The 18,831-nt window shown below is 41.3% G+C and overlaps 1 protein-coding gene across 1 annotated transcript in view; it reads right to left on the bottom strand.

The window, feature by feature from the left end:
• Positions 1-4,604: 4,604 nt before the first annotated feature.
• diaph2 (diaphanous-related formin 2) overlaps positions 4,605-18,831 on the bottom strand; it is a 333,165-nt gene continuing 318,938 nt past the window's right edge. Inside the window, exons 30-31 of the mRNA XM_030765467.1 lie at positions 8,555-8,576; positions 4,605-5,852 (exon numbers count right to left, since the gene is read on the bottom strand). Of these exons, the coding sequence (XP_030621327.1) occupies positions 5,720-5,852; positions 8,555-8,576 (155 nt within the window). The 3' untranslated portion in view covers positions 4,605-5,719. The remainder of the gene's footprint in view (positions 5,853-8,554; positions 8,577-18,831) is intronic.

The following is an 18,831-nucleotide window of genomic DNA, read 5'->3' as shown; positions in this document are numbered from 1 at the left end:
GTCAGTGTATGCAGCAAGATGGCTGAGCGTGTATTTACAGGGTGTGGAAAAAGATGATGTTAGAGCGTGCATGTGTGGGCTTAACTCATCTCTTAGGTTCTGACAGGGTTTATATACCCAAGTATAGTAATAAAAATACCCCTGCATCACTCATTACCAACCGTATTCACCCCATTCTTCACCAGAGGCCTCATCAGTAGACCCCCCTGCTTTAGCTCTGGTCCTCATTCCTCACCTTCAACAGCAGAGAAATTAGAGCCACGACTCACAAACACAGCACAAACTTACCCGCCTCCTTCTGTGTGCATGGCCCCCCGATGACTGTGTGCATGCAGTTTCAATTCGGCAGCACACTATAAGGATAATCCTACACAAACTGCATCTAAGTATCTGTTCACAAGTGTATTTGTATGTAATTTAGTGATTTTAGTGTGATATTAGAGAATAAAAAAGTTACACTGTAGTTTTGCTTTTGTAGTAGCTTTATGTGCATGCTTGCAGGATAAAATAAGAATGATATAAAGTGGTTGCAGATTTATCACATATTCTGAGAGCATCATTATTTAGTCCATGTTCAGTTTTGCCGAAACCTGTGGAGGTGCTTGAAATTACTGTTCTATAATGAAGCACATGTACTTCTAATTAGCACCTTACAGACTCCTGCAGTCTGACTGCTTTAAATGACATGAGCACTGTAAAAAAAACGAAATTTTAACGTACACATGAAATGTAATTTTAGTAGCATTACAAGGATGTGTATGACTGAATGCACTTTCTTGATTGGACTTTTTAAAATGCTATTCCATCTGTATCCAAGAGAACAGACTTGATCACAGTCACACTTTCTTTAAGGATGCAGGGAAGCAGCTCCACACACACACACACACACACACACGCGCGCGCGTAGAGACAGAGAGAGGGAGAGAGACAGAGAAGGAGAGAGAGAGAGAGAGAGAGAGAGAGAGAGAGAGAGAGAGAGAGAGAACACATGACTAAGATGTACATCTTCCTGTGATTCTTCACACTGTGACTGCATGTGAGCATGCTTGCACATACACACACACACACACACACACACACACACACACACACAAACACACACACCAGGGCAGCCAGAGACATTCCAGGGCAGGAACAGGAACACATCTCCCATTCCATTTCAGAATTACTCAAGGGACAACCCCAAAGAGGCCCTCACACAGAGAACAGGTCATCACTCTTTCTCTCCGATGCTCTCTCTCTCTCTCACACACACACAAACAGGAAGCCAATCACACAGAAAGGGACATGACAGAGAGAGAGACAGATAAATAGCAGACTGGGATCATTTTCTAATCTATCTGTTCCCTCATTTGAAATCAAATGTCAGTTGTCAACAGAACCACAAAGCAGCCTTTTGTTGTGCATGTTATATTTAGCATAATAAATGATGATTCTTCCCCTTGCCTCCCTGCTTCAGACCTGTTAACTACAAAACAACACGCACATTCTCGTATTCTTACTGTCAGGAGAAACCGGAAAAAAGTGGGTGAAAATGAGAATAACACAATGAATGCTTCTAGTGAACAACAGTGGTACAATTTACAGCTGACAGTAGTTATACTTTGCAAAACCACCAATTGACTCAAATGGATGCAATTCACACAGCATCACAACTGGATAAAATCATCTCCTGTCTCTCTGTGTCACTAGAACATACTGTTTTACACTGATCTGAAGTCAGACTCTGACAGTTCTGCTGCCTGGATATAAAATACGGAGGTGTTAAGTCACCAATATGCTTTTTTTATTCTTGTACAACGTATGTTATTTGTCAGATACCACTGCTTGGCCACTCAGTTTTTTGTTGTGCATTAGTTGAAACTGATGGTGCACATGTGTAATCCCATAGGAGAAAAAGAGTCTGCCACAGCTGGTCTGTACAGTAAAAGCATACAGATATCCAATTGAATCAAAAACAAAGAACCCACTCATTTATAACAGAGAAACATAAAAGGGATATTTATAGACAGGAGACAAATAAGCATTTTTTTTTTGTTCTATAATTCAATAATCAAGAAGACATCGTGCGCCATGGTCAGTTTATGTAAGAAAGTGGTTATTATTTAGTATGATGTTCTGTTACATAATCTACTGTGGAACGGGGGGGGGGGGGGTGGCAGTACAATTTCCATGTTTCTTTTCATAGTCACAGATAAAAATAAACATAAAGATGTTACATTACAAATATATTTTTTTTTATTTAAAACAATAAAACAGAGTGAATGTCAATCAAGGAAAAGGCAGGGCTATAATGCTTTGTATGAATTAAATGGAGAACTCAACAGGATATACACTTTTATCTACTTCTTTCCATAGACTATGAAGAAAAGGGTATGGATGAAATTAGCTTTCATTTATTGGTCAACTACCTGTGAAGAGTCTGTGTTCTGAACATAAGAGTGGTTTGCTTTGGCAATGATAAGATATCCAGATTACAAATCAAATGACTGCGATAAAGTGCACCATCCAAAAACTCTGAATGGTTATATTTAAACCATTACAGACTCTTATCACTTTTCACGTCTGACAGTACTAATCCTCAAATGGCACTCTACCTTTTAACCCACTTCTGCCTCCTTTATTTTCTGTTTTTGTAAACCTTTTATAAAGTTAATGTAGTTTCAACTCAGACTGTTTTTTTAGTCAGTAAAAAAAAAAAATCCATCTAGAGGACAAAAGGAGTATGCATATGCTAGGAGAATAAAATGAAAGAGATGATACTAATGTTACAGAGAAAGTTAAAAAACAGCTAGGGGAAAACAAGCAGAAGGTTCCAAGAAACCTTCAGCTCCAAGTGAAGAAATGACTTCCTTCAGAATTTTTTAAAATGTCCTCTCCTTCAGTTCTTATGCTCCTCTAAGCAGATGCATGATAGATGTACTGACTGATGGAACCAATGAACTTACAGTCACCACAGAACACTAGGCCTCACACACACATACACTCGTGTGAACCTGTTCTATGACTGTTAGAGTATTCTCATCGAATGCACATCACACATCTATTACCCAATATTACACCAACAAAAATACAACACTGACTAATGGCAGGGTAGAGCACTGTACTTTATCAAAACAATGACATCATAAAAAGAGATATGCATGTCTTTAACCATAAATTATGTGTTACTAGGAAATGAGTCATTCATCTCCTATGAGACTTATAGATATTTGAAATTTTAGCGTTGTAGAAAATATCACACCACAGAGCCCTAAATCTTCAATATGCCTATATAAAATGTTTAAATGGTACTATGACTTTTAAATGTGTTTTTTCATACTCTTTTTTTTTTTTAACGATAGCATGAGTAACAGCAAGCATTAATAGTTTTTCATCACACAGCATGTATTTTTAGTGTGAGATAAAAAGGTCAGTTTAAACCAAATCAGGGCAATTTTGCTTTTGCTTTCACAATAAAAAAAAAAAAAAACCCCAAAAAAACAAATTACAGAATTAATTGAAAAAAAAAAGTAATATACAGATACCATCTACTTTACCGTCCACCGTCTAAATTCCCCTGTAGAAAGCACACTTTTTCTTTTTTTTATCATAATTCAAAATTGGCACAAATTGTTAAAAAACCCCATTTTATTTCAACACCACATTCTCGTTCATTTAGTTTCATATAATCTTGTTCATTATATGGGATAGGATAATCTCACGGTTCATTTTTCAAACACTTAAGACAAACCATGTACTGCCATTCCGCTGTCACCGTTATATAGTATATGATGAGTTTAACTCAGACTGTCAGGAGAGCGGTGAAAAAAAGAGATGTAAATGAATGGGACGGGGAGCATGACTTGAATGTGTAGATGTTGTGATTTGCATTTTTTTCTTTTTAAACAGCTGTTACGAGGACTGTAAAATGTGGCGAACAGGTTGTTTTATGTATAGCTGGAACCAGGCAAAGGGTAGCCTTCATTAGGGAAGCAGATCGATGCCTTAAGCTCGGCAGAATTTTCAACACGCCTGTCTTGGGTGCGTGTGACATTAAGGTACAGAAAACGTGAAGTAAAGAAAAGGTTTTGATAAAAATTCTTCCGTTTGAGGATCCAACGCTAACTGGCTGACTGCTGATCTCTCAAGTCTTGAATGTAAGCAAAATTGATTTTGTTCTGTTTTGGATGGTGTGCTGCGGGAGCCGCAGATAGACACGGCATGAAAGCGCAACCTTGAAATTTGCCTTTGTTTGTTAATGGGCAATATTTGCCAAAGTCAAGACGTCATACAACGTTATGACAAAGCATCAGACTACATTCATCAAGCATTCACCCAGGAAGAAATTGAGTTTGAATTGCTTAGAGGTCTTGTTATACATACAGTTTGCTTGCAGTGTTCTGGAGAAAGAGCATATTATGGCAACCGCTGTGGTCACATGCGTGGTGCTAGAAGCAGGAATTTGTTTCACTTATGGTTTTCAAATAGAGGCAGCCATGGTGTTGTAAGCATAGGCCCACTGTCACCAGCAAAACCCCTTTTACCACTTGAGGCCAAAAGAGCTCTTCACTGCATCTGGTTAATAGTGCTACATCAGAGAGACAGCAGTGCTTAGGGCCCTTTGCTACAACTGTGAATAAATACATTTTTTTTTTATTAAGAGTTTAGAGGACGAAATCTAAAACGGCCGCGCCAATAGTTTCATGCCTTGATGGCAGACTCAGTCATGAACCTCCAATTACTCACCTATAAGAGGGTTATAATCATTTTCTTGAGATGCTATTACTTTAGATTAAGAAAGAGTTTGGTTGAAGATATGTTGTGAGCACAGATGTATTTAAGTATGGCCATAGAGGATGCTTTGAAAAAAGGGGGGTTGGTCAAGATGGTCTTTGTCAAACACAGAAGCAAAAAAAAAAAAAGTTTGGCATTGAAATAAAAAAGAGTAAAAACTTTTCCTTTTCTTTTGAAGCGTGTTGTGAATTGGTTTATAGTACATTGCTAGCTTTATGTGACAAATATTATGATAAAATTCCCTTCAAAAAGGCAAAAAAAAAAGCAGCATTCTATCTTGCGCAAGTAGAACAATGCACTGGGCATGTAGTAGAGCTTTAGACAAGAGGAATAAATGCACTGAAAAATCTCAGTGTTGTCTACCATTTGGACTATCTATCAGAAATAAAAACAAGAAAAGAAAATCCGTTCAAGGTTTGGTTATATCAATGCGGAAAGCAGTCACGTGACCCACTCTGAATATAAAACATGTACTCCTCTGGGGTATGCCTGGCCAGTTCTCAAAGGTACTAAAGTAGCTGTACTCAGAAATTCAATGAAAAAGGTAATAAAATTGGATCCAATCCGGAATCTCGGCCCTATTTTAGGGCTACAGGAACAAGAGCACTCCAACCAGAGCTGGGCTGATAAGTGTTATGAAGAGCAATAAGACTAAACATGAAAGCAGCACAGCAATGAAAGCAGATTAAACCAACCCAAAACTTAATCTTTTTAGGTTTTTTCACAAGTACAGCCGTGAGAGAGTGAATAAATACGTAAGGCTTCAGACAACTGTGTGAGAAGATGATGTCCTTTGACATGTCCGTGTATGTGTGTCAGTGTGTGTGTGTGTAATATGTATGTGTAGTTCCCATCTCAGAGGAACGTCCTGGTTTATACGAGGTTTCTATAGCAACCCGGTGTGCCGCACTAGTGGGCACATGCGTGTCTGTCCTGACTGTTCTCAGACATCCTCCGTGTCCCCTGTTTTGGGTCTTTGGCACTTGGCTAGTGACCTCAGGCGGCCAGCGATCATCGGACCATAGGGTTTGCGATGTGACGTGAGCGGGATCTTTCCAAACCAGTGCGACGGTTGTCTGGGAAAGAAAAAAAAAAGTCACAATAAGGTAAAGTCAGACCAGTTCAGAGTGATGAAACAGACAGGGAAGGAAGGGAAATAGAGAAGAGAGAGGGGGGAAGGAGAGGGAGAGAAAGAAAGAACAGGGAAGAGGTACACAGGGAGACACAAACAACAAAAGAAGAGTGGTTTTGAAGAGAGCTACAGGCATATAGAACAGTCTAAGGAGGGTGGGCTCATGTCTGGTGTCATAGTAACTCCAGTGAGCTCCTCATCTCCCTGCCAACACTCGAGAGCTACTCCATCACACACTCATATCGCAGCAGAGCAGAGGAACACATTTAATTCACAAGCGCGTGCACACACACACACACACACACACATTCAGAGAGTTGGGAGTGCAACCAGACGCAAAGCATTAATAAACACACAGCACAGCTGCACATAATCATCAGTACATCTGTTGGGATACGAGAGACAGTGCAGACAGAAGAACACTTTACATCAAATATATATAAGCCTTGGAATCAAACAGTTCAGAACCAAAGGGGAAATAAATATTTCCATTTTTTAGGAACTCTGACGCTGACAGAAAACGATATTATTGCGACTTACGAAGCTGTTTAGCTTGATGAGAAAATCAGCGAAATATCATTTGCAAACATTATTTACTGAAAATGTGTTAGGACTTAGGGATCAGTTGAACATTTTGTTAACGTTATACAATCACTCTGAAATCCAAACATGTTAAATAAAACGATGAAGTAACTCACCAGGCTTAACCCAAAAGCTGAGTTTACTCAAAAAAATCTGAAATATTATATTTTACAGGTCAAATATAAGCTCCTTGCAGTGCAAAATACAAAGATTCTCAGATTAGCTGAGAACACTAACGTTACAGAAACAAGGAAGTCTTGCAAACAGAATTTCTGCTTCACTGAAATCACTGAAGGCTTTAGCTCCCAAAGAAAAACTTAAAATGTCTTCTCCTGGTATGTTCCCAAGTGAAGGTGACAGTCCCAGATATATATATCTCACTAATCTGAGTGCCAAGACTTATGTCTAGCACTAGCAGTGTTGGTTAGTTAGTGCTAGGAGTGAGGTGCCAAGCACTGCGGGCACTGTGAGATGGGCACTGAGGAACAGGAACAGTGTCCATCCATAATGCCAGACCATAAGCTGAAAGTCACTGAGATGGCTTTACCCACAAACAAGACCGTTCCAGAGGTGCCTGCTGAAAGAGCAACTACTTCACAGTTAGACTACACAATACAGACAGTACAAAGCGTAGGGATGAGCAAGAGACAAAGAGAGAGAGAGAGAGAGAGAGAGAGAGGGAGAGAGAGAGAGAGAGAGAGAGAGAGAGAGAGAAGGAGAGTTGGGGGTAGTGAGAAGGAGAGAGAGATGACCAGTAAGATGAGCAAATTTGAGATCTGAAAATAAAAAAAAAAAAAAGAGCAGGAAATAAGTGTAACACACTTAGTAGGGCACAGAGAGAAAACTGAGGGGAAAGAAAGAGGTTGACCAAATGGCTCTACAGAACAGCCTTCCACTGCATGACTGAAAGTTCAAGGCAGATGAACTTTGAACTCCGCGTGTGGCATTTTCAAGAAAAAAAAAAATCCAAATATGAGTTCATCCAATCACACCGCTTTCATCCACTTCAACTTCAAACAACTCATCCAATGGGCTCTGTTTCGCCCCGGGGTCTGTTCCGTCTCTGACGCCTTGCATCAACCAGTAGACAGAAAAACAAAGAAACTTCAAAACTAGTGCAGGTGAGAAAAAAAAAAGACCCAAAAAAGAGAGAAAAAAAAAAAAACAGAAAAGAAAAAAGAAGAAATATGCTCATCATATTTCAGACTGAATTTGCAATTCTTATGAAGGAGCCCTTATTTCTCTCTCTGTTTCCTCTTTTTACCCTCAGACCTAGTACTGCATTCAAAGATTCCGTTTGGAGAATACACTCTTTCACTCTTAACTACAGGGTCAACACAGCTCAGTCTATGTGGGAGGGAGAGTGAGAAAAGATTAAAGTGAAGAGGGACCAGCACAGGGATCGAGAGATGGTATGAGAGGTGGAAAACACAAAGAGTTGGCTAAAAAACACTGCTATCGCCATGCAATTGTTTTAAAGGATGTCCACTCAATATATGGAATGGACAATGAGAAGACTATGTTGTATGGATTTTTGTTTGTTCCCTTTGAGTTAAGAGAGAAGAAGACAATGGAGTACTCCTTTTTCAACACTGAAAATGGAGTAAGACATTATGTCTGAGCGGGGCATAGGGAACTGTAGTTTTTCTTGGAGAGCAGGAAGAAATAGCACTCAGAAAGCAATACTTTCAGATAATTGCCTTCAGAGCCTTGTATTGAACACAGGGGCTGAATGAGTCCATTGCAAAATAAACTGGTGCCAAATAATGCAAGTCAGCGGCGGGAGAGCTTTTTAAAAAGTCCCACCTTCTATCTCTTTACACTTGGGAACAATGCTTTAGTATCTCTTAGTCTAGATCTGTCTTTGTCCCACATTCATCCATCTATGGGAACAATTGAACAAACAGCAGTGATTTCTACTGGGAAACAAATATAACAGCTACCCTCTACAGGAGAGAAAACACAAAAGAAAAATAAAACTATAACTACTTGAAGAAATTCTGGCACTGATCACAAATCTGTCTACTGTCAGAAACTTGATGGCTTTTTTTTTTTTTTTTTTACCTGGTTTTCCCTGAGGCGACGTCTTTTAGAGTTTCTACCAGCACAGCAGAAGGAGAAGAATAACAATGACAAAAGAAGAACAATATTTCTGGTTACAGCTGGGAAATGTTTGCAGCGAAGAACATAATTAAATGCAAAAGACGATTGCCTTTTTTTTTGTTTTTTTAAGCGTTAAGCACTTTGTCAAGGAGGAGGACACTGGTACGCTCAGAGGGTGTGTTGCAATGAACTTTAACAGTGGGAAAAGGTTTAGATTGTCAAATAAAAACAGAAGCAAGGGGAAAGACACTACCAAACAGCTATGTTCCACAGACAAAAAAGGGATAAGCAGCACTTTAGCGAGTAGGTAAGCTGCCTTCAACTAGAAGCTGTTCTGTGATGGAATGATAAGTCTGTGATCTCTCTTGTGCATTCTTCTAAAGAGATTAACCGTCCTAATGGGCTTGGCATTACTGTCATCCTCTGGTAATTACATACTGTTACATCAGGAAAGTCCCTTTGCATGAGGTTTACTTTGTGAATAATAAATATGGATCACAATCTAACATAGGTAACTAAGGTGCCAGTGAGAATGTACATGTCAGATGCTAATGCCTTATGAGTAATTGATATGATCGATTCAAATCAAATCAACAAAGAACAGTGTGGAAAAAGTACATTTTTATACCATTTAAACTTTGACCACAATTATAGACAAATAATTATGTTTGCTCATGAATATTTTGACATATTCACAGATGCGTTCATTTAACTACTATCCACAGATGTAAAAATCGAAACAAATTCTTGTACTATAGACATACACACACACGCACACTAGAGCACACCCTCAACTACACAAGGATGTGCGCACGCGCACACACACACACACACACAAATACACACACAAATACACACACACTTCAAAACCGTTCTACTTCATATGTACATTTGACTTCATGTGTACTGTTATGAGACCAAATGCAATAAAGATGATTAAATCTTTCTGCCTCAGAATGTGTAAACAGTGTTGTTTTTTTTTTCTTTTTCTTGGCCTGTGTGAGCAGTGCGGTCTCTACTGCTGCTCCTGCTATCTCCAGCCTTCATCTTCAGTCAGCTTCTATAAGGCTGGGACTGGCAGAGTAATTGAACACCATACCCACAAACAAGCAACAGAAATAGGGAGGCCGGGCGGGAGAAACCTATTTCCCCCGCTGTAAGTTATGGGGTTGGAGGAGCTAAAACTGCAATCGCGTCAAACGAGGCCTCGTTGGAAGCCCAGAGTGACTGCTCTGAAGGGAAAGAGCAGAGTCAAGCGGAGAAGTAACCTCAGCTCAGAGAACAAAAAAAAAACAAACAAGAAAGGATGAAAAACTGAGGGCTTAACCTCGTCCAGCTTGGTATACGCCGAATGGTAGTTTAATGATTTATGAGACCGGCCTCGCTTGTAAATAATTTCTAAACAGCATCTCTCAAACAAATTAAGCTTTTGATAAAAATGTTTCGCTGTTTATTACTTAGTAAAGATTTTTTTCTGAAGAAGCACACGTGTCTTCAAGATGTTTAAACCGTATGACGTAAAATGAGTAATAGGAACTTGAACTATCTCTGTTTTTAATCTTCGACTTTATCACATACTGGGACTCAACTGGTCAAGAGGGCCATAGTCTTGCTACATAACCCATCTATGTAGTCACATCATACAGACAGAGAGTGTGTTACATTATGTGACTATTCAGGTGCCCTGCAATGACATGCAAAGCCTCATACATCAAAAACAGCTACTGATAGGAAATTTCAGAACTTAAATATAAAATAACAAAAGCGTCCCCCCCCCCCCCCCCCCACACAGTGTAATTAATACTTAGCGCAGAACGTTCATAAGACTTTAAACGCGAGGGTAGATCATTGAATAGGAATATCTGGTGAAACTACAATGCAACTACAATAAAACAACCATAATTACTTCAACTGAATTGAATGAAGACAAACTGCATTAAAGTAATATATATATATATATATATATATATATATATATATATATATGTGTGTATTTTTTTTTTTTTTTTTTTTAACAAGAAATGAGAACATTCTCGTTTGGCCATCTAAAAATTACTTCAGTAAAGAAAAAAAAATCAAATATACCATCATTCTTCTATGCTTTTACTGGTGTGTACAATAAACAAGTGAAGGTCTGTAACAAGTGGTGGAGATCTGCTGGCTTTCTTTTCCAGGGCTGAGATTTGAGCTTTTAAGTGCTTTTCTGTTTGGTAAGTGGCAGGAGTTGACAGTCCTAGATAAGCACGGCAGAAAAAAAAGACACTGAGATCCCGCTTTCAGTAAATCACACTCAGCTGGAATTACAGATGTTTGGAGTAAACTGTGGCGCATTTGTCAGACCTAAACGAGGAACCGCCAAGAGAGCAGGTAAACTTTCTCCATTAAACATAGACGGATGGGTGGGACAGATAAGCCTCTGACCTTTTGTGAATAGATAACATATTCTGGCAAGCTCTAGAATGCTGTTGTATACAGTACACTTTCATCCGTCAGTCTGTAAAAAGACGCAGTAATCAAAATGATGAAATATAAAGTAGAATGTCAAAACATGACAAATGCGGCAAGACAGTCAGTTTGGCTAATCTACTGTTTTTTTTTCTCCCTTGCAACTCTATCAGACTTTTCAATCAAAGGCTTTTTCTTTAGATGTGTGCACTCACTATGCAGGGCGAGTGACCCAGATATTCAGCAGGGCCAATCCTTTTCCCTGTGTTCTCATGAGCTCTACCTTAAAGACTGCATAAAAGTTTCAGGCCTTCAATGAGGACTGGCGTGTATAGACTCTGTTAAAAGGCAGCGTCTTAACCACTTTCACTACAGGCCTTGCTGCCCGCTGGCCTCCTCTCTGCACTCTTGCATTGTCCTGCTCTCTCTCTCTCTCTCTCTCTCACGCTCTCTTTCTCTCTCTCACTCTCATCAGGGCTGAGAGGAAAGCCAGGCCTGAGAGTAATGTGTCCTGACAGCTCACCACACAATACAGCATAGGAGAGCTGAAAATCACTACACATGTCGATAAACAAATGCTTATTTTTAGAGAAGAGAGAGGGAGGCTGTAGTTTATCTGCACAGTGGTAAGAATCTGACAGGTCTGTAGCAGGGACAAACAGAAAGGAGGGGTGTGGGGTAGAAGAGAGACAGACTGTGTGATAAAAACGAACGAGAAACATGCAGTTCTTGCTCTTCTGCACACCCTCTTTCAAAATGTTTTTGTCTCCCCCACATTAGTTCCCTATGTGGCCAACGGTCACGTATGTTTAAATGAATACGAAATGTTGGGCAGGTTCTTAGTGGGACAGATTTTTCATTGGGTTGGTGAAGGAGGACTAGATGTGTTGTGAAAAGAGTACCGGCTTGATTTCATTGAGAGAGAGGGAAGAGTGGCAATCTTCCGCATGCTTTCTGACACAGCAAGTCCAGACGCTCTGAAGAGAGCTAACAGAGAAGCAGAAGTACACCCAAATCAGCAGATGAGAAATACTTTACAATTGATCATAGCCGGAGGCAAATTCACAATCCACATCATCACCTCTATTGGGCTTGTGCTCACGCCCTGGGTCAGGGGGAGACTGAGAAAGTTAAAGAAATAAACTTTAATGTTATTCTCCGCTTGAATATTTCAGCGGGTTCACACTGCTTCTTCTCACTGCAACAAAGTTGTAAGCTTAAACTGTAAAAAGTGCGCGTTGATCTGATGTTCAGTGTTTTAGCACTGACAGCAGAGGGTTCTGTACTGCGTGTTTTGCGGGCACGGATTGCAGGCTAGTTTGTAATGGAGTTCTGACAGCCAGCACAAGTTGCGGTGTAATGTCTTAAAGAAGACCATGGGTCCGATAGTCCTTTAGGATTGGAGCAGAGGTCAGAGGTGTAAGGTCTAGTGTATCAAAACAGTAAGAGGGTCTTGTGATATAGGATTTTGTATCAGTGAGTGGACAAAAAGCGCAATTTTTGTAACAGCAGACTTTTGTAATGATCCTTGTCTCTGGCTGTGTGGTGGATCTACATATTGTGTGGTACTATAGCATCTAGTAGCTGAGGGGATACTTTTGATCAGGTTGAATATATAGATTGTAAACCTATAGGGATATAGTGTTTTTAACAAAGACAGAAAATGGTGGAGGTCCTATAAGAACGCTGCGTGTCACAAGCTGCGGACTGCTCAGTGTCTTGTGAGGGCAGATGGGAGTTTTGGCAAAACCCAGCGCCTCCGGTCCCCTCTGATAGAGGAGAGACTAATCCATCAGGTCTCCGTGTTTCCACGCCTGGGGAGAGAGGAGGGCTTCGAGCTGATCTTCTACGATGGTTTGTGACTTTGGCGGGGGGCCTCGCTGCCGGCGGCGTGAGCATCGGGATCGGTCGTGCTCCAGAGCCAAACCAGGCCGGGCCAATGCCACGGAACTGCTGACCTGCTTCAGGACAGCTTGGTACCAGAGCGGATGCCAGGTCCAGCATGCCACGCGCTGGCAGGGGTGCGGAGTCACAATTTGACTCTGCAGACAGTACTGGGCACCCACTACCAGGAGGCTAATGATTAGTGTGGAGACACTAGCTGACTGACTGACTGACTGGGTATCACTGGGAATACAGATGAGCTCTTTCCTGACGCAGTGTTGCTAGTTGAGTATTGTCCCTTTTTCACTACATAAAATAAAGCAATAGATTGATAAGTAAAACAAAAACGTACATCTATACACAAAGAGATGGATGGCTGCATTTGCCATTAGAAGCGACATTCCCAACTCTGCAGCTTAGGGAGAACTCAGCAGTAAAGCGGCCAAGGAAAACCGCGCAGACGGGATGGGGCATTTGATTGACAGTCAGATAAGTAGACAGAGAGATAGTTAGACAAATGGATCCTATGATATAGTTTGACAGACAGATGGAAGCGTAAATGGATGGTTTGGCAGGATGATAAGGTAAATAGTCTGATGGATCACTAAACAAATAGAGGGGGAAACGTCTGGGGAGGAATAAAGAAAGAAAGAAAGAAAGAAAAAAAAACCCTTAACCACGATAGGGTGGCAGATAGAAAGACAAACACAGATGGATTGGGATGATACGGGGTCTGATCGATAGATTGTTTTATTCTATTTCTTGTTTAAATGAGATTGTATTTTGGATGTATCATAAATAAGGTTTGAGAGACACTAGTGTGAGCGGAGGAGACATGTCTCTATCTCCTCATGTATTAAATCTGATGTCATAAGACACAATGCAGTCATCCTTCCAGACGCTGGCACAGAGAAGAGGAGGAGGAGGAGGAGGAGGCGATAAATTCAGCAGATAAAGACATCAGACGGGACGCGGCCCGCAAAGCTGACGTAGACACGTAAACACATCAACACATGCCTGAATGCCACACATGCACACACAGACAAACAAACACACACACACACACACATACACGCAGACACAGACACCCTTCCAATTCAGCAAACATAAATCGGGAGTTTGTGAGAACATTATTGACTGCCTAAAAAAAGAAGCGCAGATACTGAGAACCAACAGAGCAACAACGTGATCTGTGATTCCGGTTAACGCGTGGATGGCCCACATTGTATTCTTCCTAACTACAGAAAAACTACTGATATGGCATAATTCAAAGGTTTAAAACATTTCAAATCTGATTTATATGTTGTTATCGGAGCAAGCAGAAGAGCCTGTGTTTCTTATGTGGAGGAAGATAGTGGGTTTCCCTTGAGCAGGCCGGGGAGCAGACTGGAAGCACTGCCCTTCCATTAATAGAACACAAGTCCTATGAGCCATGGCCTTTAAAAGTGTCACGTCTCCAACTCTCTGAAAGAAAACAGGGCTTTTTCACTAAACATACACACACACACACACACACACACACACACATACATACAACATGGCTCATTCACAAAATTATACAGATGTGTTACCTGTATTCTGTATGTTCTTTTGTACTCTGCACTACAGAAAATGAATAAACAAACTTAAAATGGCAGATAGGAGCAAAAGAGGTTGAAAGCTCTCTTTTGTTATGTATTAGCATCTTTTTTTTTTTTTTTTTTTTTATGCCAGACATGGTTTATGGTTTAGTCTAATGCACTACATAACTCTTATGTCTCTCCCCTTTAGTCCCCTCAGATCTGATACTTTGTTGATCAGTTCTGCACCACAGCAGCGTGATTGTCTAAAAGCACTTCAGACTCTCCACACAGTACGAGCAGCCACACTCATACAGGTCACCTGTTTCTTCAAAAAGCTCCAAACCAACTCATGGATGGTCCATTAGAGAGAAGTTTCCTCTGCTGAAAGGCCTCTTCACTTCTAACGCTGACGTTAAGGACTGCCCGTCGCTCTGTCTTTCAGTTCACTGATGCGTTACGCAGACAGGAGGACTAAATAAAACATTCCTGTATTTATTTATTTATTTACCTATCTGTCTTTTGATGTTTTATCACACAAAAAGAAAAAAAAAAAAAAAAAAAAAAAGAGACATCACAGCGTCCGAGGGCCTCTACCAAAAAGATCCTTGAGCCCATTTGGCGAGGATGTTAGTCTGAGTAGGATAGATATGGGATTGAGTGAGTTTTGGTCCTGAATCATTCATGTCGTGAAACTCTCTGAAGAGCAACCCTTCCACAGGATCAGCAAAACGAACCGCCTTCCCCTTACTGCTCTCATCCCTTCTCTTCCTGCATTCACGATCCATCCGACCCTCCATCCCAGCCCAGCCGCGGAATTACCGGAGTCTGTCCATAACCGTTTCAGTGCTGTTCCCGTTTTGTCTTTTTCTCTCCCGTACCTGTACTGACCTCCTTCTCTTCCCCACCATTTACCATTTTTCTTTGACTTCTCTGTCTTCCTCTCCGCTTGTGCCAATCTGTCTCTCTTTCTGCTTTCTTTGCTTGACCTGTCTCTCCTTTTCGGTAACCTCATTCTCTCTTCTTATGCCCTTCTCTCTGCATTTTTACAATCTCAAGCCCTTGCCGCGCTTGTGAAGTGTTCCAGCTTTTTTGTCTTTTCTCTTTTGGCATGCAAGGGCTTTACTGGATGAGAAGATACAGAATACTCGTGTATTGGTTACACCGTCACTCTAAGGACCAGTTTCAGCAGCACGTGTAAAAAATGACTGTGCCCGCTGACACCTGATTGAACAGGCCGATAGGAAGTCATTTCTCTCATCCTTTCTCAGTAGGAGGCCACACACAGATGCGCACATATCCAGCTTAATTATAACTGTCGCTTTATCTTCAACAAGCTGCAACGTCACAGAGAGCGTGGTTGACCTGTGGGGGTTGAGTGGGGAGGGGGTGGGTTCGTTTTCCAGTGAACAACGGGGCTGCAGCACATCCACATAAACACTCCCAGCAACAATGGATCTCATGTGAATAAAATATTCATCTTTGTTGATTTATTTATCAGGAGGAAGATTTCTTCAGGGGAGGCCTCCGGGAGACTCTACTCACATGCCTGCCCATTGCCACTTAGCCCACAAGCTTCTCAATAAAACAAGCAAACAACATGATTCCAACACCCATAAATAACTCAGTTCTCCAGAATAAAGTGCTGTACACCGGGCCCCTCTCCCTGCCTTCTCATCACTCTTTCATGGGCCTGCATCGGTGCCATCGCATCCCAACAGGAAGCATGGGACCGCAGGAGAAGCAGCAGCGTGTTCGGGGGAAATCAGGGAAGGCGAGTTACATGGTAAGACACGACACCTTCCAGCCACTCAACTGCTAAGCATACAGACATCACTTCAAATGCTGAAAAATTCAGAGCGGAGCAAAGTACATAAGTAGTGCTTTTTTTTTTTCTTTCTTTCTTTCTTTTTTTTTTTTTTTTGCTCTGCCTTGAATGTTGTTGCTTCTCACATACAATAGATATCCTTTTCTTACTCCTTTTGAAGAATGAAAAACGTCATGCAATAGGTAAACGTTCACAACAAACTACGTTACCTTTCAATTCACCGCTGAGCATCTCATTCTGAATGTTCCATTTGGTCTAGAGAGCCTGCAACTTAACAACAGCTTAGCCAGGAGTATAAAAGGGCTCCCCTGTGCCTATGCTATACTTCTCTGACTTGCCAGCTAATGTTTGCAAATGTTTGAGGAAGAGACAAAAAATAAATAAATAAATAAAGGAACTGACGTCAGCCAATGGTCCTAACAGAAACAAGCTGACAGAAAAATGCTGGCTACGTTTGCAAACGGTAACCATTATATGCCTTGTTGAACATGGCTCAGTAGAGGCCGAGGAACGAGGCAGACAGAGAGAAGGGGTTCTCAGAGCAGTCTGAATATGCAGAGTGTATTTCCTGGCAGATGCTTAGACATCTGTCGGTGTGAGTTATTGTTAGTGGATTTGATTAACTATAGCAGTAATGGCGTCATTAAATGGGGAAGACTGAAGAGCAAGCGATGGCAAAAGTGTTATTCGCACACCTGTCGAATATACACTTCTGGAACCTTCTGATCCATACATCATAATATACAGACAAGCAAATTCATTCACCAAACGTGCAGCGTCGGGAGAGACTTGTTGGAGGTCTTACTCAATATTAAATTTAAAGTAGGTCTTAAAAAGAGAGAGAAAGAGAGAAAAAAGTGACCACTTGGTGGCCAAACATCGAAACTTCGTTCCAGAAGAGCACCCTCCATCAAGGTTGTGCTGACATTAAAACAGGTCAGTCTCCCAGCCCATGGCACTTCAGCTGTACAGCCACTTTTCCTGCTGGTCCCTTGTCTCCCAAGGCTGTCCATGCCGGTTCTACCCTACGGCTACACACCTGTGTCCACACACCTTTCCTGGGATCAATTAGCATTAAAGATTCACAGAGACTTGGGCGTTCATTCATAGTCTCTGCAGTTGCCTAGTGTGCTTATAGAGCCAGCAGACACATAGTGAACACCCCCCCGCCCCCACCCACACACACATACACACACACCAACCACCATTCTTCCTAATCCATTCATTACTCAGAATCTACTTATTTTTTCCTTTGAGTAATCTCTAAAGCATGTTTTAACGGATTTATGCCCTTTGGGCTTTGTTTCTGTTAACAATAACCACCAGACATGGTAAGCAACTCCCTGTGGTGTGGCTTGATAGCAAATGACCAAATTAGGTGTAATTTTAGATTAACTTGCTCAATAACTCCTGAAGAGGGCAACTAATAATGATATCCTCTGAAATGAAACGAGGGATCCCTTCAAAACAAGGATCCACCCTAAGCCATTCGAAAAGGCAGTTCAGATTTCTCTTTAACAATATTATTTCACCAACATTTCCTGCAGTTTATGTTTCACATACGCCATCGCTGTGAGGCATCAAAAACTGCAAATAACTCTAAATCTTCATACCTATCTGTGATATAGACTTGCTCTGACACTGCTGTTATGTGTCCACTGCTTTGGGAAAGCGGTCGTATGGTGGAACAACAGGGGCTAATGTCCATAGTAGGGGCCTCTTTTGCCACCTCAACCCCCCCTCCTGAAAACCCCTCCATCCCTGTGAGATGCAGCAGTGGGCTGTAACCCATAAGGGCTGCTCATGGAGAGGGTATACCTGTGCTGGCTCTGTACTGTCTCCTGACAGCGCCTTTCACTTCACAGCATGCCTCTTGCCATTGGATCTGACAGATGTGCCCTCAGTACAACACCCCCTACCTACCCCAAAACCCCCCACCACCTTTCCCACTGGCCCCCTTCCTGCTGCCCAGCAACAATCCCTGACAGCTATCAATAGGGATTCCAGCAGAGTCTCCACCAGATTGCGGGACAAACATAGGGTTTGGGGGGGAGGGGGGGGGGGGGGTGCACTCAAAAAGAGAGAAAATCAAAGGCCACACAAGGTAGCCTATTATCCCCAAGAGAAGGAAATAATTTGCTGGCAATTTGTGACTCATTTTGGTTTCTTTTGTGTGGGGAGCTATTTGTGGGAGAGGGGAGAGGGTGCTTTGCTTTGGCTGTTCTCATACATTTAAAATGTCAGACAGTTTGTCCTCAAAATGTCGACATGTCCTAGACAGGTTAGCTAAGAAACATATTGGCTTTTTTTTTTTTTTTTTTTGGCTCACATTTTTTTTTTTTGTCCCTGGGAAGTAAATGCCAGACAATGTCAGAGTCAGTTGACTGACGTTAACTTAAGCATAATTCCGGGTGATTGATGGTCAGTTGACAACACGTTTGTTTTCTACAGACAATGCATCTGAAATGCAGGGTGGATTTGTTATCATTCAGAAAGAAAAATGGCCTTCATTATCCCACACT

The sequence above is a fragment of the Chanos chanos genome, chromosome 2 (assembly GCF_902362185.1).
Source record: "Chanos chanos chromosome 2, fChaCha1.1, whole genome shotgun sequence".
In the NCBI taxonomy this organism is placed as follows: Eukaryota; Metazoa; Chordata; class Actinopteri; order Gonorynchiformes; family Chanidae; genus Chanos; species Chanos chanos.
Note: the sequence above shows the minus strand (reverse complement) of the source record. Positions and strands in the feature narration are given on the sequence as shown.